We start from the raw sequence: 26237 nt of genomic DNA, 5'->3' as shown, positions 1-26237 counted from the left end.
CCACAGCAGCATTGCCCACCTTCTGCCCCTCCCTTCCTGCCTCCCAGAGCTCTTCTGACTTTGTTTTGCTCTCCGCTCTCAGCTACATTGTTGTTCTTTACATCCTTTTTTCAGTCTTTTGCACTCCTGGCTTTTTTTCCTTGGATTCTTTTCTGAGCTCCAAACCAGAAACAATACAAACAAACAATAGTGGAGAGGCCCTGAGCCCAGCAGTCTGAGAGTAGGAGTCAAAGGACTAGGTACTTCCTCCTGGCATCTTACATCAGACTGTTGCGAGGACTGATGAAATAATAACCTTGAACGGTTAAATCTTTCTCAGAAAGAAGGCACTGTGTTTATCAGGACTGATTCTTAGTTTGTGAGTTCTGTGTAAGTAGGAAGGAGTTGATGGTTCAGTGGTAGAATTCTTGCCTTCCATGTGGGAGACCGTGGTTCGATTCCCAGCCAATGTACCTCAAGCACAGCCACCACCTGTCTGTGAGTGGAGGCTTGTATGTTATGATGCTGGGCAGGTTTCAGCAGAGCTTCCAGAAGACTCGGAAGAAGGGCCTTGCAATCTGCTTCTGAAAATCAGCCAGTGAAAACCCCATGGTTTTCATCGGACACAGTGGTCCGATCTGCAGCTGATCATGGAGCTGGCACAGGGCTGGGCAGCATTGTGTTGTGTTGTGTTGTGTGTGGGGTCACCATGAGTCAGGAGCTGACTCAAGTTAGCTGACAGCAACCAAATTGCTTCCTTTGGGCCTCTTTCTTTTCCTTCTTTTGGAGAATCTTCATCCATGCAGTGGAAACCAAATTATACTGATGCTAAGCCAAGACTATGACTTTACAAACTTTAATTTTGAGATATAATCTCAAGTTCAGTATAAATATAGTGGGAAATTAAAACAAACAAAGGAGACACTTGTACCCTTGGGGCCAAGCAAGCTGCAAATTGTGTTTGCAAATTGAACATAAAAATGACGTGTTTTGGTCAAACTCAGTTTCTTCACGACTCTGCTCCCATGGCCCCTGGCTATGGCTGCATTGCCTTCCTTAAGCCCATGAAGGCTGATCTCTCTCATGGTTTTCCTCTATTTTCTGTTCCTGGGGATGTTTTGGAAACCCTGTTGGCATAGTGGTTAAGTGCTATGGCTACTAACCAAAAGGTCAGCATTTTGAATCCACCAGGTGCTCCTTGGAAACTCTATGGGGCAGTTGTACACTGTCCTGTAGGGTTGCTATGAGTCGGAATCAACTCAATGGCAGCGGGTTTGCTTTTTTTTTTGTTGTTGGGGGCATTTTATAAACTTGGGCCACCCACAGAGGACTCCCAGATGTACGTTGAGGTCCCTGTGGCGCCCGTCAGCACCGTTGATGAGGACAAGCCATCTCCCTGCTGGCTCAGGAGACTGCTTGCCAGCCTCATTTGGTCACAGATGGGTTTGCATGTTACAAAGGAACTTGTGAACCCATGATGCCACATTTGTCACCTCAGACATCTTACAAGCAACAAATTGTAGTATCAAAGTCCTGCTACGAGTTGAATTTGAAGACAAAACTTAACCTTTTTGCTCTCGTTTCTAAGCTAAAGACTGGAAAAACATAGCTACAGGAGTGCAAGTGGCATAAAGGGTGGTGGCCTGCAGGTTGCCTTGTAGAAGTGAGTTCTGTGTCAGAGGAAGACAATTCTACTTTGTGTTTGTCACTTGGGCTCCTTGTTTTTTTTGCCGATAGAACGTAAGTGAAATATGGGCAGGGTGGATGGTTATCCATTTATGTGTTAATTGTTGATTTTCTATTGCTTTTAAAAAAGTTTTATTATTCTATTCTTCCTCAGAATAACTGCGATTCCTACTAAACCTCTGGGATAATAAACAGGCCACCTGTTAGCTGAGAAATAGCCCCATCTGGGTACCTGCCAAGAGATAAACCGTAACGGCAGGAACTCATCAGGTGACGGCTGAGAGCATTCATTAAATCTCATTTGTTGGGATGCCTTTTGTTTCCTTTAAGCACAGATCCAACAGCTTTGCTCTGAGTGCGGTGACAGAGTGGCTGCGTTGCTCTGAGATGGTGAGGGGAGTTAAGGGCAGCCCAAAGGCCACAGGAGTCCAGGTTCTTGGTACATTCTTGGTTAGCATTTTTTCAGGTCCAACCCGGTTGCTTTTTCTTCTGTCCCATCACCATGGGACCACTGTTGGCATTGGAGACCGTGGTATGGTAGCTGAGGGCCACCCAAGAGCCTAACACTGAGGACCAGTGGCCCCCAGCATGGTTTTTGAATGAAGCGTAAATTGCTCTTTGCTGCAATTCAGTGAGTTCCTGATAGTTTTGCTAATGAGCATGGGCCAGCTCACCCTGTATTCCAGAAGTCACTTCCTTCTCGATGGACAAAGCTTTGCCATTGTTGAGGAGATCCTCAGAGTAGTTGGTTGAGATGAGTGTGTGCATACTACATGTTGCAAATGATAATAATATTTACCAGTTTTGAACATTCATTATGTGCTAGTCAGTTCACTAAGCTTTTGTTAAAATGAATTTATTGTCTCGTTTGAACTTTACAACTTTGCCGAGAGATGAGTATTATAGTGCCTTTGTATAAGTAAGAAAACTGTGAGTTCAAAGCTCAAAGAAGTGACTGAGCTGAGATTTGAGCCCAGGTGTGTCAGTGGTGCAAACAGTTAACATGAGCAGCTACTAACCAAAAGGTAGGAGGTTTGAGTCTACCCAGAAGTACCTGGAAAGAAAGGCCTGGCAACCCACTTCTGAAAAATCAGCCACTGGCAACTTTATGAAGCTCAGTTCTACCCTGACACTTGTGGGAGCGCTGTGGTCGGAAGCGACCTGACAGCGGCTGGTTAAGGGCGTTTGACTTTAGAAGCCCTTTCTCAAGCACTTCATCATGCTGCGTCCCCATGGTGGCCCTGGACAGTGTCACGACTACAGGAGGATGGTGGCTGAGAAGAACATTGTAACCTGGCAGGGCTGCTGGAGGCCCTGAAGCTGCAGACCTGTGTTGGAATCCTGGCCTACCACTTAATAGCTGTAGGAACCTGGGCAAGTTACTTGATCTCCCTGAGCCTCAGTTTCCACACTTATAAAATGTTGTTGTTGGTTGCGAAGCCCTCGAAGAATTGTGTATGGGAAGGGAGAGGAAAAAATCAAGGAAGACTGCAGAAAGTCGAGGCAGCTGCCTGGTGGTGCCATTTCCTGAGACGGGGAAGATTGGGAGAGAAGCAGCTTTGGGGGGGGAAATCCAGAATTCCATTTTGGATGCATTGAGTTTGAAGTGGCTAAGTGATGTCTAAATGCTTTTGTCATTAAAGGTATATTGTAGGGAATGAATATGGTAATGTATGTAAAACCTAAGCCAGGGCCTGCCAATAGCCTGTGCTCAGTAAATGTTAGGAGTTTTATTAACAGTAAAACCAAAACCAAACCGCTGGTCTTTGAGACACCACATGTTACAGAGTAGAACTGTTCCCTAGTGTTCTTCAGCTGTAACCTTTTATGGAAGCAGACTGCCAGGCCTTTCTTCTACAGCACTGCTGGGTGGGCTTGAACTGCCAGTAGTTGAGCACAAACTATTTGCACCATCTGGAGACCTTATTAAAATAGTAAGTAGTATTAATTTTACAGAACCCACTTATTTGGTCACGTTATTTATTTATTTTTTTTTTGTCAAACCGTATTATTTAAGTTCTGGCGAGTATTCAGTGATCAGAATGAGATGGCTTGGCAGACTTTCTCACCCAGTGCCCAGGCCCCTGCTGCTTACAGAAACAGTTTTCTGTCCTGATGTTATGTTTCTGATGTGTGAATGTGTTTTGAGACGATGTGTAACTGCAGCATATCACTGTGCTCAGTGGTATAGTGTTTGGTTTTCCTGTTGCACGCCTCTCTCTACTTGTAGACGATGGAATTGAGCTTGATAGCATCCTCCCGACGCCCCCTCGCTGTGGCAGAACGCACTGAACGAAACCTGATTGGTGAGGCTTTTGTGCACTTGAGGCAATTTTACTTAATTTGTTTAAAAGGTATTTTGTCTTCACTGGATAGCATATCTTTTGTTAATGTTTGGTACTGTATTGAATCCAGGCTACTGAACTCTCTTTCAACACTGCAAGAAGCAAAATGATTCTTCTCAGACGTTTATGAAATATGGTCTTCCCTGGGAGAGACAAAAATTCATGCTCTTATTCCTATTCCAAATTACAATTTTAAGTTTTGAAAGATGGTTTTGTTTTTTAAAAGCAAGAGAGGTGCGATTCAAGATTCCCTGTGGTCAAAAAACCAGTTTCTCCCAAGTACTGGGATTTGATTGAGCGGAACTCAGGATACTTTGGAAGATTTCCTTTGAGCTTAGTAGGCCTTTCAGATGATTCCAACCATAGATTAGCCCTGTTTGGACAGACACTTAGAGCTTAATGGGAACCTGCTGTGAGATGGTCATTCTATTTACTCTTGGCTCAAAATTGTAAGAATTTTAGCATTCATTTATTCAACAAGGTATTAATTTATTGAACAATTACCATATGCTAGACCCAGCTCTAGGTTCTGAAGAAGCGATCATTCCTGCCACATGGAGTTTATATTCCTGAGCGAAACAAATACATTAACAGATATACCAGCATAGAGCCAGGGGATGCACCTTCCAGGGACCAGCTGAGGCACAAGCCCTGAGATGGATGAGAAGGAGCTTAGAGTATTTGAGAAGGTAGCAGAAACCACTGCAGGGAAAGCACAATGAGCAGGGCCAAGGAGGCCTGAGGTGAGGCTGAAAGGGTAGGCAAGGGAGAGCTGGCAGTAATGGAACAAAGTTGGGATTGCATTCCTAGTGCAATGGGAGGTCACTGAAGGGCTTCTACGTGGGAGAATGACGTAGTCTGATTAGTGTTTTAGACAAGGACTCCCTCTGTTCTGTGGGGAGTGGGTTTCAGAGGATAAGAGGAGAAGCCTTCTAAGAAGCTTTTGCAGTAATTCCGAGGGAAGATGAGGCCATGTTAGGGCTGGTGGCAGTAAAGATGGAGAAATCAAGATGGGTAGGTTCAAGATGGTTTTTAGGAATAGCAGGATGAATTAATAGGCTGGTACGTAAGGTCAGGGACAGGAAGAAATCCAGGACGCCTTCAAGGAAGTTTGAGGAGCTGGATGGTGGTGCTATGTACTGAAATTGGGAAGACAAGAATAAGAATAGCTTTGTGGAGGGGAAGTCAGGATTTAGTTTCAGACATTGAAATGCCTGTGAGACCTCCAAGTAGAGGTGTCAAGTAGACAGTGGAAGGAAGTGTAGAGCACAGAGTGGAGGTCTGGGCCAAAGAGAAGTTTGGGAGTTATCAGCACATAAACCAAAAGCTATTGCCATCAAGTCAACCCTGACTCGTAGAGACCCCATGTGCGTCAGAGTAGGGTTTTCAATAGCTGATTTTTCGGAAGTGGATCTCCAGGTCTCTCTTGCGAGCTATCTCTAATTGGACTTGAATGTCTGACCTTTCGGTTAGCAGCCAAGTGCGTTAACCCCTTACAGTGCCTGGGGACTTCTGTCAGTACATAGGTGTTATTTAAAGCGTTGCGCCCCTACAGACAGCACGTTAGTAAAGAAGAGGGTCCTGACTTTGGATAGGAAAAAAGGGATTGGCAAATGAAATGGAGGTAGAGTGTCTAGGGAGGTTGGAGGAAACTCAAGAGAGTAAAGGTCACAGGAACTGAGAGAGGAAAATATTTCAAGAAGGAAGGATTGGCTGGTATGTCACATGCTGCTGAGGTGTCAGGTGAGATGACAACAAAGTGTGTCCATTGGATTTGGCAGCAGGAGGCTGTTGGTGACTTTGACGAGGGTATTTTCATAGAGGACAAAAGCCAGACTGAAGTGGGTTTAAGAGTAAATGGGAAGTGAGAAAATAGGGACAATATGTGCCACAAACGAACAAAACTCGGTTGAGAGTATTTGCTGAAAAGGAAAACAGGAAATAGTAGCTGAATGATGGCCTGAGGAAGAATTGTGCTCAAAGAAGTAGGTTTTTAGATTTTTGTTTTTTTTAATGAGAAATACCATTATATGCGTATGTATCAGAGGGCATGCTGAGAAAGACAGACGAGTGGCTAATGTGGGAGAGAGGAGATAATGGAAAGAGTGAAGCCCTTGAGAAGAAGGCAAGAGGGATGAGCATTTAAAATCTCAGGAGCCTTCTATTCTGGTTTTAAAGGTAAGATTAATGCCAGATAGGCTGTCATCATGCACTAAATTTTCTGGTATAGATTGTGTATATCCTCGTAGTTGGGAGGAGCCACCAGGGGAAGCTGCCTCACTGATGAGGGCTTCTTGTAGGAAGAGGTGGTAAGACGTAAGCAGGACCTTGAAAGATGAGCAGAGATTGAAGGAAGGAAGAGTGGTAACACTGATGAGAGTGTGCAGGAGCCAACAGGGTAGAAGGGAGTTGGATGAAAAAAGCCCTCCTGATGGGAGCGAGCTTCCTTACAGAGTGAGTAGTAGAAACACGTACGTCACGTCAACTGGGACCAGATGAGGAAGGAGTCTTGAAGAGCAAGCAGAGGAGATGAGATGATCCAGTGGGAGCTGTATCCTCTTGAGTAAGCAACTGGAATGATGAAAACCGTTCTGTAGCAGGACGAAGGAGTAGCCACGTTGTGGGTGTCTGGGCAAGGAGAGATTGCTGTGTTACAAGTCAGGATACTGGAGTTCCAAGACCTCAGGTGGGAGTGGTAGCCGTGGAAATAGAGAGAGAGTCACAGATATGAGGGATATTTGAAAGGAAGATTTGATAGGATTTAGTTGTCTGTTTGGATATAAAGGACAAGGAAAATGGAAACACTGAAGGTGACTTCCGCTGATAGTGTCAGAATGGCTGGGACTTCTTGAGATCGAGATAAGCACAGGTTGTCCAAATGTGGTTAAAAATAAGGAGTTATATGATTTTGTGAAAACATAGAGAAGTCAGAGCTAGAGGTACAGTGTGAGTAGTTTTTGAGCCGAAGGGCACCTCCCTGGCTGTCAGATGGTTGCAGTTAGAGCTGTGCAGTGGGCAAGCTCTCCTGTGTTCTGAGGGAGCGAGGACAGACAGGGGCATGCAGCGGCTGGCCAGCTGGCTCCAGCCTGGGGAAGGGCGAGCCCCACAGCCTGGCACTGGGGGAATGACAGAAAACCAGTTTCACGGCTCTCCCTTTCTTGGCATGGAATTTATTTATACTTTATTTTTTTGTATACTTTTGCTGTGGGATCTTAGAAAACGAATTTCTTTCTTCAGCCCATCAGAGCACTCATGTTTGGCAGATTACCTTTTTAATTTAAAAACCTAACCAGGAAAATAAAAACCAGCATTTTGTCTTCTCATTCTGTTCTGTTTTAGATATTATAAATGAAATTGGTTAATAGAGAATTTGAGCTTTCCTTTGGAAGGTATGGAATATGATTATTTCTCCTCTCTGTCTCTCTACTTGCCTTGGGATTTTTACCTCCTCCCCTTCCTCACTAGTCTCTTAGTTCTTGCCACACATCACCTGCTTCTTTAGAGGATCCTAATCTGCAGGGTTTTAGAGTCAGAGACGGTCTTCTCAGAATGGGGACGGCCCCTCTGAGTCCACACACAATCTCCACTTCATAATACCATTGTCCTTTGGCTGTATCAAATCCTTACAACAATTGGAAGGATCCAGAATAATGTTTGTGGAAGGAGGAGATTACTACAAAAATGTAGACCAAAACTCAAATTCCTAAAAAAGACCAGACCTACTGGTCCAATAGAGACTAGAGGAACCCCCAAGACTATCGCCCTAAGATACCCTTTGAACTTGGAATTGAAGCTATTTCTGCAGATCACCTTTCAGCTAAACAATAGATTGGCTTATAAAGTAAACAATATCACCCGTGAGTAATGTGCTCCCTTAAACAATTAACTACATGAGACCAAACGGTCAACATTTACCCAGAAACCAAGATGAGACATCAGGGAGGGGAGGGGAAGCTAGATCAATGGAAACAGGACAAACAGAATGAAAATAATGAGAACGCTGACACATTGTGAAAATTATAACCAATGCCACAGAACAATTTGTATAAAAATTGTTAGAAGGCAACTTAATTTGCTGTGTAAACTTTCACCTAAAACACAAGAAAATATTATTAAAAAGAGAGTGAGAGATTATTACCGTACCTGGAGGACGGAGGAGGGGAAAAGCCTAGGCTTCTGGCCCTTGCTCTTGAGCTGTAAATTCGCAAGTATTATAAACCCCCTAGAATCACATTTTGCTGATCACATAGTCATCTCTGACTGTTCCCCCCCAACCCAGCCCTGACACTTTGGAAAAAACTTCAGAATAAAATTACAGAGTAAATCTCCATTTTAACAAGGTTGTTTTTCTTATTTAGCACAAAAGAAATTAGACTCCTCAGCTGGTATATCCAAAATTTCTCCTGTCTTTGGCACGTGCGCAAGTGCACACATACATGTACACACGTACCCCATCTGTCTGAGTACCATAACTTAAGTGGACAGAAGCACTTCAGGACCAACCATGCCTTCTCTAAAGTTAGGTTGCTGTAACTGAACAGCAGGTAGAGTCAGATATTGCTTGCCTCGACAGTCTCCCTGCTTAAAACGACCATGTGGCCTCAAAGAACTTCTGAAGAGATTTCCTCCTTAAAGAGATTTTTCTCCTTTCAGAGGGCCAGTTGAGAGTGGACGCCAATGTATCTGTGCATCACCCTGGGGAGCCTTTCGGTGTTCGAACTGAAGTGAAGAATCTCAACAGTGCCAGGTTCTTGGCCAAAGCAATAGGTGAATGTCAGCTGTTACGCCTGATGTTCCTCTTTGTATCTGTTATCTATTGCTGTGTAACAAACCACCCCAAAACTTAGTGGCTTAAAATAATAACCATTTTAGTCTCCACAGTTTTGTGTGTTGGGTGGTTCTGCTGGTCTTGTCCCTCGCCTGGGCTCCCTCAGGTGGCTGTAGTCAGCTGGCAGCTCAGCTGAAACTAAGGGTCTCACACGGCTTCACTCACTGGAGCCTTGGTGCTAGCTGGCTGCTAGGCCCCTTTATCCACGTGCCCTTCCTTTGTTCACTTGTCTAGTCTGGCCTTTCTTACTTGGTGGTGGAAGAGGATGAAGGTCGAAGCCTCAAGGCCTCTCGAGGCCTAAGCTCTAGAACTCGCACAGTGTCACTTCCAACAAATTCTTTTCACAGTAGATTGAATTGAAGCAATTTGAATTCAAAGATGTTTTAAGAGGAGAGAAGATAGACTCCATCTGTTTGTGGGAGGATCTGCAAAATATGGTGGCTGTGGTTTTCCTCTGATCACATCCCTCCTGACCAGCCTGAAGTTTACAAAGTCATGTCTGTTCGTCATAGACTGGCCATATTTTGAGCTAACTGGTCAATAGGTTTTTTTTCTGCTTTCTGTTATTTCTATATATAGACTGTATGTGCTTGTATTATCAAGTGTTGATCTTACTGGATCACATGCTGTGGGTATTTTGGTGATGGCGAACATAGAATAATTAATACAGAATGGTTGAACAGTGTAAACATCTGGGGCAGCTCCGTGGAAGTTGATGACTGAATCTGAAAGAGGACATCTCAGGGGACTAAAATGTTTTATAAAACCAAAGATACCTAGAGAGGAAGAGAGAATCTAGGGAAGGATGGGGCTTAAAGAGCACCTCTTCAAGCGTGCACAGGAAACAAGACACTGAATGTGTTGCTATCTTCCAAACTCTTGAGTAGAGTCCTGGGCCTTGTCACGAAGAGTATTAGCAACAATACAGAAAAGATTAGTCTTGTATAAAACCTCTAGCCTCAGTGAAGACAGTCTGCACCTACACATTTTCAGGAAAATAGCATTCAAATGGTCAACAGGGTGACTTATGGCGGGGGAACATTCCCATATGAGGACAGGCTAAAGAGGGTGGTTCTTCTGTATCTACAAGGGAACAGGATCCATGTTTCTAAAGTCATGGAAGGTTTGGGCCAGGGCAAATCTTTACAGCCTAACTTTGTGAAGAAGAAGCTTGGAACAAGTGGAAGAAAGTTCTACCTTGGAGATAGTGTGTGTTCTGGGACTCATTATTCTAAGAGGTAGAAATGGTAACCTAAACACAAACAACGATAAGATTTTAGATAGATTTATCCATATGAGTTGTGAAGGAGACCCCGGCATGTTTTGGCTGTCCTTAACCTTCTGTTGTCCTGTGAACTACCTTCGGAGCAACAATCTAAGACAGAATTCTGGACTTGGTGGACCTCTGGTTTGACTTAGACTGGAAGAGTCAAACCTTTACTATTACGAGCCTAACTCTCCAAGCCTATAATTTTCCCACTGTGTTTTTCTCCCTAGAGCAGACCTTTCAGGAAGCGCCTCATGCCAACCACAGAGACAGCATTGGTTGGGGGGAATGGGCAGTGAAAACTGACACACATTGGCATTGCTACTTCTGAGCAGCTCAGATCAAAAGGTTTGGATTTGAGCAAGAGGAGGTGTTACATGGCAGGTTGAGGAGTTGAGGGACAGGCTAATGCTGTTTTCATAAAGCAGTTTAGCGATTGTGGTTAGGTTTTGATCACCACAGCCCGCACTGTTTGATGGCAGAGAGAATATGACAGTCGTTCTTAATCATTTTGGGTCACAGATCCCTTTGAAAATTTGGGGCCCTCTCTCCAAAAATATAATACAGACTCATACCGACATTCTGTGTATAATTTCAGGAGGTCGCAGAACCTCCTGAAGCCCTTGCATGGACCCCAGGTAGGGACCCTCGAGAGGCAGCAGGCCTAGATCTGGAGCCGCTAGAACGAGATATTGTCCCAGCCCTTGTTCTGCCAAATGGTATCATCTGTACTCCATCGCTTGATCTCTCTGAACCTGAGTTTTCGCAAAAAAATGAGGAAGTGGAACTGGTAGAATTCCTTTGGGCCTTTCTAGCACCTTTGTTCTGTGATGATGGGAGAAGAAGACATGACACATATGGGAAGAACTATCATAAACATCTTCTTGATTATTTTATTGACTTAAAGATTAAAAAAAAGTTATCTAAGTATTGCTTGAGTAGATGAAAGGTATAATCAAAATTTCAAAATATGGTACTAAATTACTGTGCTTTTCTTAGACTATGAAATTCAGAGGCAAATCAACGAACTTGAGAACGGAGGTGAAATTCTGAATGAAACCCGCTCGTTTGATTCCACACTGGGGTGAGTTTGGAGAAAAGCATCTTGACTATAGCTAGGTGGGGCAGGAGAGGCCTGGGTCCCAGGCTGAGCTGAGCTCAGCCACAGACCAGCCTGGAACCCTGGAGAAGGTACTCAGCTTCTCTGCGTCTCTGTGTCCGCATTAGTAACATTAGAAAAATACAGCACGCTTTAGGATCATAAAGTGTCTATCCACCCAAATCCATGGCCATCAAGTCAGTTCTGACTCACAGTGACCCTGTGGGACAAAGTAGAACTGTCCCATAGGGTTTCCAGGGAACAGCTGGTGGATTCAAACTGCCCACCTTTTGGTTAGCAGCTGAGCTCTTAACCACTGCGCCACTAGGGCTCCGGAGTACCCTACAGTGATGTTAAACGTAAGTGCTTAGTCTCAGATCCTGACCCCTCCCTTGCTTCCAAACTTTGCTGCTTTGCTGCATGAATTTCTCTTACCTTAAATCATCTATCAGACTTCTACCAGCTTAAGCCAGAGGTAGAAGAGAGTTAAGACCTGGTTATAGAGATTGCTTTTTTTCTCTCGGTAACATTGACACTAACTTTCTGACTCTGAATTTTGAGGATTTTATACTTTTAGCAGGAGACAGAAAAATCTTGAAGGCCTAGAGTTTAAGCTGGTTGCAAGCTGGAAACATTGCAGCAATTTCTCTTTTTTTATTTTATTAAACATTTTTCTTTATTTGTTAAAAGTTATTCATGTAAGTGTCCCTCATATAAGGCTGAAGAGCTTGGATTTGCCTGTACCCCTTTGGGTCGGGGAAACCCCCTCTGCACGCAAGCCCATGAATGCCTGTACGCTGTTCACTCAATGTTTTCTCGTGTTGCTATTGCAGGTGCACTGTGCCAATGAGAGACAAAGAAGGAAAACAGGACTACAGGTGGTAGCTTTTCTTTTCAAAATACCATTGCATATCTGGGGCTAGAGGCATGTTTCACATCCAGTTAAAGATTGATACACGGATTGTGGATAGTTTTTAGGAACCACTTTTTGTTGCTGTTGTTGTATGATGGAAAATCTAGACTTCCTATTTTATGTTTATACTAAGAGAAGTGATATCTTCTTGAAATGGTAGCCACGAGGTGCCTGGTTTGATTGGATTCAGTTGTTGGAACAGACTTGTTCACTCACGTCCATGGCAGAGTTACTATAACAGAGCTAAGAGGATGGCAGCTGAGGTTGGAGCCTAGGCTTTCTAATTCTTAAATTCGGTAGCAAATTCAGTAATATACTAAGTTTCCTTGGGAAGAAATGAAAAAAAAAAAGATATATATGGCCTTTCCCTGAAAACCCCAAGTAATGCCATTTAGCTGATAAATTAAAGAAGGTGGACTTAATATGAGACCCACAAATGAACAATAAAAATAGGTTTAAGATAAATTGAACCTGTTGTTTTTTCCCCATCGAGTTCAGCAGATCGCAAAGATTGAACTCTTAAGCAAAGAATTGTGGAAGTTAGCCCACCTTTCCATTGCAAAGTGTGGGAAGATCTAAGTGCAGCTATTGCTGTAATTGTGGAACAAACGTAGTATCATTATATCGAAAGAAGAAGCTTGTAGACCCTTAGTGTGAACTTCACCTCAGGGACTCCTCCTGTCATAGATTCTGTCAAAGCTGAGATTATTTTACTGTGATCTTCGAGGTTCAGTCTGTTCTTCCCAAGAACTGTCTCTGTTCTTCAGTATTGCCCCCTGCTCTGTTTAGGTTCCTGTCTTGCTGGGCATGGAACCGTGATTTTAACTTAGCCCGTGGCTTCAGGTCGCTCCCTCAGGTTAGTAGATGGTGGACTTCAGGAAGCCACCCTTTGAGTTCCTCCTGACTTCAAAGTCAGACTGATTCATAGCATAAAGTTGGCACAGAGGTGGCGGGTTGCTTCTTTTTGTAATATGTTACATTAGAGTTACCATTTGTTCTGCATTACCCTGCCTTTCATAAGTCCTTTGACAAGTATGGACAGAGAGAAACCATTCGTGCTGGAGTAGAAGAGAGGGAGGGACACCTTTGTTTCGGAATAAGGTTATATACACTAATACAGCTCCCACATTTTATTTAGGCAAAATGTATTCATTTCTTCACCTCTCATAAAAGAAAGTTTGGGTTTTTTCTTTGACTTTTCGTTTATTACACAAATAGAAGAGATACTGCTATAAAATTAAGAAAATCAGGTATGGGAAAAAAATCATCTTTCTAATAACAATATTCTCATTGAGTCCTATTTGTTCCAGCCTTTTTATTTATAAATATATGCTTTATCCATGATTGGGAGTCCCTGGGTGGCACAGATAGTTAAGTGCTTGACTACTAGCCAAAAGGTTGGTGGTTCAAACCCACCAAGAGGCACCTCAGAAGGCAGGCCTGGCAATTTGCTTCTGAAAAGTCATAGCCTAGAAAACCCTGTGGAGCAGTCCTGCTCCTCACACATGGGGTTGCCATGAGTAGGATTTGACTCGGCAGCAACTGGCAACAACAACAATCCACCGTTATAAATCACAGTGTGGCTTCAGCTCTGGGCTGTGCTTACTGCACTTTTCTTAAACACACAGAGAGGCGGGTTTGGTTGTTTTCACCTGCAGGTTACACTGGGTCAGCACTAGTTGCTGGGAAACAAGAGAACTGATACTGTAGGACCTGAGAAATATTTGCGGGTAAAATGGTATCTAAACACAGAAACATCCGTATTAATGACGGGCCCTGTTTTTCTCCCTAAACCAAGCACTCAGGCCCCGGTCACCTCTCTCTGCCTAGGTTCATGCCGGAGCCTAACCTGCCTCCCCTGGTGCTCTATGACGCCGCCTCCCTGCCTGCTGGGGCCGACTCACGGCAAGTGATCAATATCGACTACATTCGGGAGAGGCTCCCCGAGCTGCCCAGTGTGACCCGAGAGAAGCTCATTGAACAGTATGGGATGCTGCCGGAACATAGCTTCACCTTATTGGTAGGTCTACTGATCAGATGCTAAATAAGCCAGCTCAGCACTTTGGTTTGCACTCTACAGAGACCCCTTAACCTGTAGGCGGCTGCTGTGGGCTCTGCGTGGAGCGTGCAGGTCTCTCTGGTCGTACTGCAGATGCTTCCCAGGAGAATGAGCTGTACTCACCTTTGCTCACCACCCTTTATGGCAGATGCTCCTTATAAAGCCAGAGGATGAAAAAAGACCCCGTGTTAGTCATTTCTCCCATGTATCAGTGAACAGCTGCCCATAGCCGCCTCGTAGCCTTCTTGCATGGATGAGTATTTTCCCAGGTGCCCACAGGACAGAAGAAAATCAATGCGTAGAGTTTCTGCATGTCTCACAGCACTGAACCCTGACAGGGTCTGGCAGGAATGTTAGGTTCTCAAAAGCCAGCCGGTTTTACCAAGTATGGAGGAAAGCATTTATTCCACACGAAACGCGAGAAGCTCAGACTTAAAAGTAACCGTCCTTTGAGGCTTGAGTGCGCATGGAGAGGGGCTATTAGAGAATCTGACACCACCGAGTCTGCTCAGGGATCTTCCTTGTCGTTTCTTTGTCACGGCAGCGTTGAAGTGAGGCGGCATCAGGGAGCCCAGTGTGTTGTCACAGTTGCCTTCCACTTACCTGATAGCAAGGAAGTGGAGAGTTTGCTGAGCCGTCTACCCCTCCCTTCTTTTGGAGCAGCAGAACGTGTGGAAACCCTGAGTTCTTACGTTCTAGCTCTTTCATTATCTGTGGTACATGTAGTAGCGACCACTTACTTTTTCAGCCTCTGTAGCTTATTGGGAAGCTGCTTTCCCACTGATAATGGGTTCTGCCACAGGCGGGGCCTTTGTGACTGCCCAAAACCGAAGAAACAGGCGTGTGCTGCAAATTATTGTTTCTACAGAGTATTGTATGAGGTGATGGTGAATCAATTTTTTTTTTAGGTAAAGTTTGGATTTTGGAAATTGTCTGTGCAGTTATGTACCTCTGGACTCTGGGGGAGCATTAGGGGCACACAGCTCTACCACTGTATTCTGAGTGGAGGATTGGGGGAGGGGGCAAGAAAAAATACACTACCTGCCGAAAGTTCAGACACACTCCATGAATCAGCATGCTTCCACTAATTAAAACAGTTGGCGTCAGCAAAAAATTCAAAGGAGAAAATACTTGGATATTGAAAGAGTTGTTAAATGACTAATAATAATGTAAGGGGGACGGTGGTAGTTCAGTGGTGGAATTCTCGCCTTTGATGCTGGAGACCTGGGTTCGATTCAGCCAGTGCACTTCAGGTGCAGCCACCACCCGTGTATCAGTGGAGGTTTGCGTGTGGCTGAGATGCTGAACAGGTTTCAGCAGAGCTTCCAAAGTAAGCCGGACTAGGAAGTAAGGCCTGGCAATCTACTTTCAAAAAAATTAGCCAGTGAAAACCCTGTGGGTCACAACGGTCCAATCCCCAACTGATCCTGGGTATGGCGGAGGTCCAGGCAGTGTTTCATAGCGTTGTGCTTGGGGTCACCAAAATTCTGGGCCAATTCAATGGCAGCTAACTGCCATAACTGTAAAGGATATTAGAATTATATTTATATGTATATTTATGTGTATACTGTATTTTTATGCAAATAACACATCTCTTCTACGTTTGTTTGCCAGCCATGTCCCCCCCGCCCCAGGTATTTTGATAAGCGTGCTAATTTTATATAGTGTGCTTATGAAAATACCTTGCGGCAGAGGGAGGGCACAGCTGGCAAACATAGAAGGTGCACGTTATTTTTGTAAAAATAACAACACCACATACAACAGAAGGAAATGCTGTATGTGGTCATGTGCCATCTTCACAGTTATTGGTGTGCTCTTGTCCACAGTTACAGCCCCTGGGTATTTTGAGTGCCTTGCATCCTGTGGAGTTCGTCTTCCAGCACTGTATTGGGCAGTCGTGATCCATAAGGCTTTCATTGGCTAATTTTTGTAAGTAGATTGCCAGGCCTTTCTTCTTAGTCTGTTTTAGTTTGGAAGCTCTGCTGCAACCTGTCCACCATGGGTGACCCTGCTGGTATTTGAAATACTGATGGCATAACTTCCAGCCTCACAGCAACACACAAGCCACGACAGTATGACAGGCTGACAGACGAGTGGTGGGCGGGAAACCTACCTTTGATCTATTCATTTAATACTTTTATTAGCATTTTCTAATAGGTGGTACTGAGACAGGGACAAGATTGGAAAAAAAAGATCTTTTCTTGGTCTTCGAAGAGTTTATATCCTAAAAGTACACTACAGCTAACGAGCCTGTAGGGCAGGTCACAGTAAACAGAAGTATGAAGTACAGTGGGAGCCCAGAAGGGTGGTGATTAAACTGAAGTGAATAGAGAAAGCTTCAAGAAGGAGGTGATTTAAGAGCAAGTTTTGAAGGGACTTAGTTTTTTTCGATATTTTAAAAATACGCTTATTTTTATAGCTTGCATATAATGCATTACGTGATTTGGTTTACAAAAAAAAAAAGCTAATACCTGAAATTTTCAAGACGAGTGAGTATTGAACGAGACAGGAATGGGAGGAGAAGGAGTCAGACAAGTTGTTTTCCTGAAATTAGGCAGCCTGGGCTCCTTATGACTTGGTAATCACTGGAAGCTGAGTTACTCATAAAATACCCAAAAATGATCTGTTCATGTTTTTTCCTGCCTTCATCAGAAACACAACAGATTGCTGAGAAGGGCAGCTGCACAAATCTAATGAACCATCCTTCAGCTTAAAGAGTGCCCAAGAGTATTCATTAAATAAATAGCAGTGGTGGAGGTATTATACAGAGCTCTGGCTCCCTGCTCCATGCTTCTGGACTGCTTATTAAATTAAGCACGTACCCACCCCCATACATGCCTTACCCACAAATAATATAAACTGCAAAATTTAATTCTAGTCTTTAATTTAGCTTGTCATTTTATTGTGCAGTAAGCACTGAATTATACATTGTTAAGACGATCCATGATGTTTACAGAACTCCAATATTTTACCTCAGCATATACCACAATGGCTGGCGCATAGTAGGCTCTCAGTAATGGACGGATGGATGAGTGAGTGAATCAGAGACTGTGACAGCACGCAGTGAAGTCCTGGGAGAAGTCACATTCCTGCTAAAACCGACCATGTTTCTAAAGGTCAGGTGTATGCCCCACCCACTGACTTGACAGTGAATCATGGTGACACATGTGTCCTTGAGCTCTGAGGGAGAAGACCTGGAGTACCGTTTCACTGGGCCACGTTCTGTGACTTTTATACAAGTCGCTTCATCTCCCTGACTCATGTTTCCCGAACTGGTTTAATTAGGACATTAAATCAAATCACATTCTGGTTTTCTCCCTTAAACTCTCGTGATAATCCCCTCCCAGCAGAAGACGCGTGTTACTGTTTATTCCTCTGGCCACAGAAGAAATATCTTGCCCTCCCTGCAACCTCAACCTATTTAACTAACCTTGCTTGTCTAGCTTTTGCCAAATAGCCTCGCTTTCTGACCTCATTTGTAAGGATTAAAGCATAGAAATGTAGACACTGAGGCCTGGGTATTAGGGCTCTGAAAAATGAGAGATGCTGATAGCTTAAGTCCGTCTCGGAGTCAGTATATCCGAGAGCATCTGCTAATTATTAGGAAGGTTAGGAGTGTATGCATGTGGATTTTTCTGGGCAAAACAGCCCCAGGCTGCTGGTGCCCAGCCTACCGTTACTGACCATTTTGATCAGAGATCCTACAGGAGAATCCTGATCAAAGGGGAAAACTGTGGAGCAGAATTTCAAATTTTCATGGAATCCAGACTTTATGGAGCCATGGAGGCTGGATGAACCCCTGAAACTATTGCCTTTAAATAATCTTTAAACCTTAAACTCAAAAATATCCCCTAAAGCCTTCTTTAAACCAAACAATAAAACCAAACAAAAACCAAACCCAGTGCCGCCGAGTCGGTTCCGACTCATAGCGACCCTATAGGACAAAGAAGAACTGCCCCATAGAGTTTCCAAGGAGCTAACAATAGTTTAGCTTAATTAGTAAAAAATGCCTGCCTTGAGCATTGTGCTCTTTTAAGATCATCTGTATGGGATCAAATTGACAACGGCAGCTTGAAAGATTAGATAGGCAACTTAGGGGTCAGTGAGTTTATGTTAATGAGGGAGGAAGAGTCTGGAAAAGCAGAGAGTGTGGTTGTACAACTTGAAGAATGTAATCAATGTCGCTGAGTTGTACCTGTGGAAATTTTTGAATTGGTGTTCGTTCTGCTGTGTATATTCTCAACAACAGCAACAAAAAAAATAATTAAAACAGAAAAAAATAATAATGCCAGGCTGATTTCTGTGGGGCATCTCTTCCTAAACTCTGTACCTGTACCTTACCAGACCGAAGAGTGCAAACTAATGTCAGCCATTTACCTAACAACACATAAAAAAATGCTGCTCACATTCTGCCGTTTACAAGGTACCACTTCTAAGTTATCCTTACAACTACTCTGTAAGGTGAATATTGTTGTTCTCCCCATTTTACAATTTTGGAAACTTCTGTAGTGCAGTTTAAGATGTTAGGTAACTTTCCCAAGCCTCACCTCATGGAGCCAGGGGCAGACTAGGCTGAGCCCAGGGACCACCCAAAATCAAAAACCATTGCCATTGAGTCAATTCTGACTCATAGCGACCCTGTAGGACAGAGTAGAACTCCCCAGTAGGGCTTCCAAGGCTGTAATCTTTATGGAAGCAGACTGCCACATCTTTCTCCCTCAGAGCAGTTCAAACCACCGACCTTTCAGTTAGCAGCTGAGCACTTTAACCCCTCTGTCACCCAGGGCTCCTTGGGGCCCACTCAGGCTCTTAATTTCTAAGCACTACTTGCTCCTTGCGTATATAATCTGCCACAAAGCCAAATATCAGCACTGTTTTGAGTTAATGGCTGCTTTGGGTCACTTTTGTTTCATTAGTAGAGAAAATAGAGCTTTTTACCTGTTATTGTTAATGTTAGTAATTTATGCAGTCCCACTAATGCTTCGTGAAGTACAATCACAGAACATGGGGTCATTTAAAAACTGGACCACCCTATTCGTTTTTAAGATACCAGGCTGCCCTGTAAATAAAAAAGTACCCTCTATTAAATTTAGTGAAAATCAGCCAACTCCAAAGAAATTAGAAATTATCTCCATTTTCCAAGAGGAAAAACTAAGAGAGAAAAAAATTGATTTAATTTCTCCTCTGCCATTTTGTTTATTTTACTTTCTTAAATTTTCTGCTGAAGGTCCGTGGCTCCTTCTGGCAGTCATTGAGAAGAGCCTCCCCATAGGTCAGGGTTTGTGGGTTTTGTAGAATGAGTTTGCCTGGTACCTCATGTCATTCAGCCGGCTTGGTGCCAGGCACAGTGCCGGCCCTCGATAAGGAATGGACATGAGCGTACAGGGTGACTGGAGCTTTATGAAGTCTGTAGGCAGAAAGATTTAAACCCCATTTAACACAAGATTTTAGGGGAGGAATGGGTTAGCACCCCCGATTCAGTGTTTCTTGAGGGCCTCTCGTACTCAGCAGGAGGCCCCGGGTAGTGCACATGGTTAACGTGCTAGGGGCTAACTTAAAGTTGAGGCCCACCCAGTGGAACCTCAGAAGAAAGACCTGGCACTCTACTTCCGAAAAATCAACCATCGAAAACCCTGTGAAGCACAGTTCTACTCTGACACGCACAGGGTCACCATGAGTTAGAGTTGACTCAGTGACAACTGGGAAAAAAAGATATTGGGGTCAGTGCCTGCGTGCTGTTTTCAAATGTAAATGTGCCCTAGAGCTTCATCTTTTCCGTGGTGCTTTTCACTCTCCTGAGCAGTCCCTCAGGGTGATGGCCGAAAAGAGAACACACGGCAGACTCTGGGTTCCACGTCTTACCTGTGATGCTCAGCAGCTGGGACGATGCTGAAAGGGTAGCCAGGCCCGTTAACCTCGCAGAAAGAGGCGGCAGCGATCCACGTACCCCAAAGATGCTAGATGCAGCAGAATCTTCATTAAGTGTAACCAAATCTGAGTACAGCTGAGTGATTCCCAAGAATATGCTGCCGGGGAGAAGAGCGTTGGCATGAACAGCACGCTGACAACGTTCATGGAGAGCCACACCAGGCAGATTCGAAGGAACATCCAGCATGGCCCTGGGTAGACTGCAGGAAAATGCGATTGTGAACCCACAGTCAGTCACCGGGTCTGCCTGTCTTCGTATTCAACCTCAAGATGTTTAGCCTTATTTGAACAACTTCATTTTTCTCTGGCTGGTTCTTTCCCACTTACAATCATAATCCATTGTTTCTGACATCATGGAGAAGGTTAAGATGCCTCCGAGGGAGAAAGAAACAGAAAAGATATCATGACTATAGTTGGTTGTTAAGTGAGTTGTTTTTCTGAGTTTTCCTTTGAGTCTCTAGTAAGCTCGAAAGGGCCTGGTTTACTCTCCGGATGAATTGCCTATGAAATAATTTCCCATGCTAAGTATCTGTATATCCAATATATAGTCTTACTTTGAAGCCAAATGGTTTTAAAAAGCACCTGAAACCGTATTGACTGCCTTAAGACTGCCCAGACTTACTGAGGTTCAGAGCACTCACATTCTCACTGCTGTTTAAGGAAAATCCATTTGGTCAGCATCATCGCTCACCATATTTCAGCCCCATGCAATTTCCAAAATTGATTTTATTCTTCATTTTACAAAATTGCACCCAGTGCTTGCCAGCTTAAGGGTGCTTTTATAGTTATTCTGTGCACTGAAAAATATAACCACCATTTTGCTGTGCCAAAGTTAAATAAAAAGATACATCTTCCACGTCTTCCCCTGCAAAACCAACAATTTGTTTCTTTCAGATGCAAGTACCTTGCAGCTTTCAGAGGTGAGGATCCTGGTTCAAAGACCCCTCAGGGACCTGTACGTCAGGTGTGATGTCCTGGGTGCCTAGCCATGTGGGGCTCCCAGGGCGGGTATCCCCAGCCCACCCTGAAGCCTGGTGTCCTGTTTGTGGAAGGACTTCTTGGTGGGACAATTAGAATGCATTATTCAGGTTTAAGTCAGGTCTTTGGGAGAGATGAGCAAACCTATACCACCTTTAAGCCTCGTTGCTGCTTTTCAGCTCTAGCCAGAAAGTTCCTGTTGAGCAACAGGGGTTCCCTGTGCTGTGACTATTTGATTGACAGTGGTGGTTTCAGGCATATTGAAATGTGATTATGATCAGAATTGATTTCTTGACAGCACACTTCTTAGGTCTCACTCCTGCAAATAACGGCCTCCTAACTAGGCCTGTCTGCTATCAACTGTTATTACCTGAATTTTGGTTATCCAAGGGGCATTCCTATACCCAAACTGGTTTCCCTCAACACCTCCCCTAGAGTTAATGTGTCTCAGAAAATGTAAACTCATCTTCACGTCAGCCTAAGCCAACTGTAGGTGAGAAAACTCCATGAATGGAATTGGTACCCCCCATTGAACTCAGATATGTGTTTTTCCTGACTTTGCTGGGAGCATGACCCACAGGTGGAAGCCTTGGGGACAGAAATAGGACTAGGGCCCTCTAGTTGTGAGTCCCTAGATGTTTCCTGGGTCATTTTCAGAGCTTATGCAGATCCCTATGTTCTTGAAAGTGGCCAGGAAGATTGGGGTACAGACTTTCTCCTCATGTACTCAAGTGGAGAGCCACGTGACTCCTATGACCACCTCACACCACACATTGACTGCCTTTCCTCTCCCTACTGAAGAGCACCCTCTCTCTGAGTGATTTCCACTCACTGGAGCACTGGCTGGAAGAGTCTTTCAGCTGTCACTTGTTTCCATACACAGCACCGGGACAGCCCGTTCACATCCTAGATCCAAGCCGCTGCCCCACTGACCGTTCCAGCCTTGTCCACCACAACATCTGCCTTCTGGCCCAGAAGGTCAGTGTCACCAACCCCTTACTTTTCATTTCCACTCCCAGCACTGGCACTTGCTGTTACTTTCGGAGCTGTTTTTTACAAAGTTGTTGGGTTTGGTTTTGGTTTTGTCCTTTTGTGAGAATGGTCAAATTCACAGGAATAATGAAGGAACAGCAGAGTCCCCCGACCCCCACATGCAGATGCTAGACCCTTTTACAAAGATGCTGAAATGCTCTGTGGCTAATATCTGACTGGCCGTGTTATCCACCCTGTGACACACAGGGTGCAGCCCCAGCTTGTACCCCTGCACAGTGACACGCCATGACAGGTGGAGCCTGGCCATTTGAACCCATTGGGGTTCATCTGCAGATGTCTGGGATTTCCTCTAGAATAAGCTGTTCTCTCCACAGGCATGGCCCACCTGATTAGGTCCAAACACACTGCCTGAGTTACCCATATTAGAGTACAGTGCAATAAAATACAGGATGTTTAATACCAAAACTCTGTGAGAGATAATGGGTTTGTTTTTTAATGTCTGAAGATACTTCAGAATTATGCGGTCTCTTGGTTTGGGCGTGCTTATGGGAAATTCTCTGAAGGGAGGGCATGGGGTGGGAGCAGGGTATACAGAACAGAGGCACAGGGGTGCTCTGGCCACCCTCCCGTGGGCTGGGAGCACCCTGTGCCTGTGGTGCAGACATGGCAGATCAGGCCTGCTTCCTCTCAGATCTGGGAAAGGTATGTGTCATGCCACAGCTGAGTGTACCATGTGATCTAGGTATACATTGGCCAAGGCTGAAAGTGAGCCTGCCATTTCCTTTTTCTAATTTGTAAGCTAATTGCTGGGGGCTTTTACAACCTTTGAAATATATTAACGTTTGAACAACTGTTAGCTTTCAAATGAAACCACAGAAGTAGTGGGGCAGTGTGTCCTTTTGATGAGCTAGTTTCTTCCCATTGTGCTTGGCACAGGGGAAGTGCTCAACCACAGTCTCCAGGAGGGCAGGGACCTTCACCAGAGGCAGAGTAACACAGAGGTCAAGAGCACAGACCACCGAGGTTGCGAATCCTAGCACTACCGCTTCCTGCTGTGTGACTTCAAGCAAGTTACTTATCTTCTCAGTGCCTCTGTGTCCTCATCTGTGGAGAGAGTTGTAATAGTTCCTACCTGGTAGGGTTGCTGGCTATGGATGAGTTAATCTAGAGAGCATGAAGAACAGGGCCTACTACTTAGGATGGTGCTGTGGTGACTGTCATTAGCAGCAGCTACGTGCCACTGCCCACAGGGCTCACTGCTGGTCTTTGTTTCTCAGGTATTCAGGAAAGACTGCTGAGCACCCTTTAACTAGCCTAACATTGCTAATCTGGGATCCCTCAAGCCACCAGGTCACTCCCTGCCACATAACCAGCTGTTCCCCAACTTGTGTTTTCAGGGCTGCTGTTTCTTCTGTAAGTCGGCCACTGGGCAGCTGTCTGTCTAGAGTTTCATTCTACTTTTAAATATAGTCCACCCACATTGATGGCATCAAGGGACCCCTCATCAGGCTCCCAGGCTGTGTGACTTAGACCGGATAAGAACTGCAGTTGAGAAATCAGCCTTCATCCTCTTCCAACTGGATAGCTTGCTGGCGTTTTATTATCTCTGCAAGTAGAAGGCAAAAGATGGCTCTGGAGCAAATCGCTTCCAGGGCCCGATGCAAGGGTGAATGGAGGTTCCTCCCCAGAGCAGACAGGGAAGGTGAGGCACCCCCCCCCGCCCCCGCCTTGCTTCGCCCCAGCAGCGATGAACCCACAGAACCATTAGCGATTGAGGGCGTCTGTTAGCTTCTAAGGGGCTGACCTGGCATTTGGCTCTGGCTGTAACTGAATGCTTTGGGAAATTTGATTAAAATGTGTAAAAGATGCTCCCCAGTCACAGAGCTGTGGAGACAGTCTGGTATTCTACAAAAGACAGGGCCTCTTGTCTCTGCTGCATTAGCTACAACAGTTCGAGGCGCACTCAGCCACGCAGCCAGCTCACGTGGATGGAAGCTGCAGTTCTGCCTCGTTTAGCATAGATTAGTGCTGTAGTGATCGCTTGCTCGTTGCCTTTGAGAAGGACGTTAAAGGCTCCCTCATGTAGTGGCCTCTCCGCATTGCTCTTCATACGATTTTCATGTCAGGGAGTTACTGGCCTACTGTTTTCTAGAGAAAACCAGATGGCTGACACTGCCACGTTCTCCAGAGACTCCTGAGATCCATGCCAAGCTCATTACCATTTGCCAATCTCATAGAAAAACCAAGAAGACCTTACCTAGGATGCAGCGTTTTTTTTCCTCAAAAGCCCAAGCAGGCAGCCCATGCACAACTTTTATTGATCCATCACCCTCTGGGCAGCAGCTGATAGGCCTTGGTGAGCCCCGCTGTCTGTCGCTCGGCCCATCAAAAGCGCAGATTTTCATGTCTGCTTTAAATTGTGGACGGAAACCATGTATCCCCTGGTGCAGTACAGTTCTAGCTCGGAGAGGCTTCATCACAGCGCTGACATGAAAAGACAAACAGAAATCTGACTTGCCATGTTACCCATCCAATAAAAAAACCACCCAAGGGGAGAGGAAGAGAGATTCATCACATCCCAGCAACTCAGCCAAGCCTGCAAGTTCAAGTTCAATATTTCTAGGTGGATTTAGAAAACCTTTCCTTGGCAAAGCAAAGAGTTCTCCTGACAGCTCCTTTCATCAGTGGGCCAGCCTGTCTGGGTTAGAACAAAGGAGCTCTGCCCTTCTGATCTGGGCTGGATGCTGGTTTTCTCCTTCCGCAGTGGTTTGTGTACCCTTGGGGATGTTTCAACACTTTTCGATATAAGTTAACAGAGCTGCCTCTTCATGTTGCCTGGATTTGCCTTATTTATAGTCAAGTTTTGGCTGTGCAGGTGGCCTTTTGCCCTGGTTTAGCTTGAGCAGAATAATAGCATTGACTTGAAAAGAGAGTCAAGAGATGATGGGATTATTGAGTAGGCTTGTCACTAGAGAATATTTCTGTTACATGTAGATTTTTTAAAAATGAAATTCCTACCTTAGCAAATGTGTGCCTATGTATATATTACAGCAGTTCCAATAGCTAAACTTTCAGAGCACTTCCGTCAGTATGTCTTGCTGCTTCCCAGGGTCTTATTTTTCCAGAAAGTTCTTTCGGTTAATGAAGGTTCCTTGAAAGAGGCAGAGATGGAAACCTTTGCTGCAGTGTGAACTTAAAAGGAATATTTAAAGGGCAGCATGGTTTGATTAGAATTTCAGCAGGTAGGGAAAATCTGCCACTTAAAATGTGTTCCTTCTGCATGTGGAAATTTCCGCCTTCCCTTGTGTAAGTGAGTAGAACACGTTGTTATTTTTCTTACTGAGAAACTAGGGGTAGACTTAGCCAAACTTCTTGGGTTCTGTCAAGTTGATCTGAGCTGGCAGTGAGGCACAGCACATATGTTGATGTGTTCCTCGGGATACTCACGTGTAATTGTTATAATTCTGATATTTAACTGCGCACGTGGTATGGTAAAGAATGAGAGCTCATATGTGATTGAAAACAACACACACGGTGATGGGAGAGGTCAATTCTGTCCCCCGAGGTTTACCAAGCAGCTACCACAGCAGCACTGCGTTTGGCTCTGGTTATAGAGTGAAGCGGAACAGCATGGCCCAACCCACGAACCTTACAGTCCAGAGGGGGAGAAGGAGTCAGGTCTGCAGCAAACAAGTCTCCTTGCTGAGCAGCAACTCAGCTGATCACAGAGCCAGCCAGATGAGAGGCAGCTTCAGCCGTGCCTAGCCCGGCTCGGAACATGTGGGAGGTGGGGTGGTCCCTCCAGGGTCACCTGTGGCCATCTTCTTCCTCATCTTGAAAGTGGACACCACCACCATCCCACCCACCTCTTGGGATGATGTGAAGGTGGATACGGTTACGATCTACTTTAGATTTTTCAGAGGTCGAATATTTTGTTCGTTCCTCCTTGATTTGCTGCTTTTCTCGTCGTCTTCTGGCAGTGACAAGGACTTCCAGCAGGAGACAGGGCTGGGGAAAGAATGGGCATAGACTGAGGCAGAACGTTGTGGGCCGAGTTTGCGCCTCAAGGATAAAGGTTGTAAGACGAGGCTGACCCAGAAAGGGCAGGCGACTTTGAAGGAAGGTGGATGTCACCGTCCTTGTACCCAAAGTCAGGGCTCTC

The 26237-nt window shown here is 44.8% G+C and overlaps 1 protein-coding gene across 3 annotated transcripts in view; it reads left to right on the top strand.

The window, feature by feature from the left end:
• GATB (glutamyl-tRNA amidotransferase subunit B) overlaps positions 1-26237 on the top strand; it is an 88954-nt gene that overhangs the window by 43927 nt on the left and 18790 nt on the right. For 2 of the 3 annotated variants that reach the window (XM_003417518.4, XM_023557133.2), the window contains exons 6-9: positions 8664-8777; positions 11105-11189; positions 12038-12082; positions 13948-14137. In XM_003417518.4, coding sequence (XP_003417566.2) covers positions 8664-8777; positions 11105-11189; positions 12038-12082; positions 13948-14137 — 434 coding nt within the window. The remainder of the gene's footprint in view (positions 1-8663; positions 8778-11104; positions 11190-12037; positions 12083-13947; positions 14138-26237) is intronic. The other variant, XM_010597203.3, reaches the window with a different exon arrangement.

Source organism: Loxodonta africana, chromosome 13 (genome assembly GCF_030014295.1).
Source record: "Loxodonta africana isolate mLoxAfr1 chromosome 13, mLoxAfr1.hap2, whole genome shotgun sequence".
NCBI lineage: Eukaryota > Metazoa > Chordata > Mammalia > Proboscidea > Elephantidae > Loxodonta > Loxodonta africana.
This window is presented reverse-complemented; position numbering and strand designations above follow the sequence as displayed.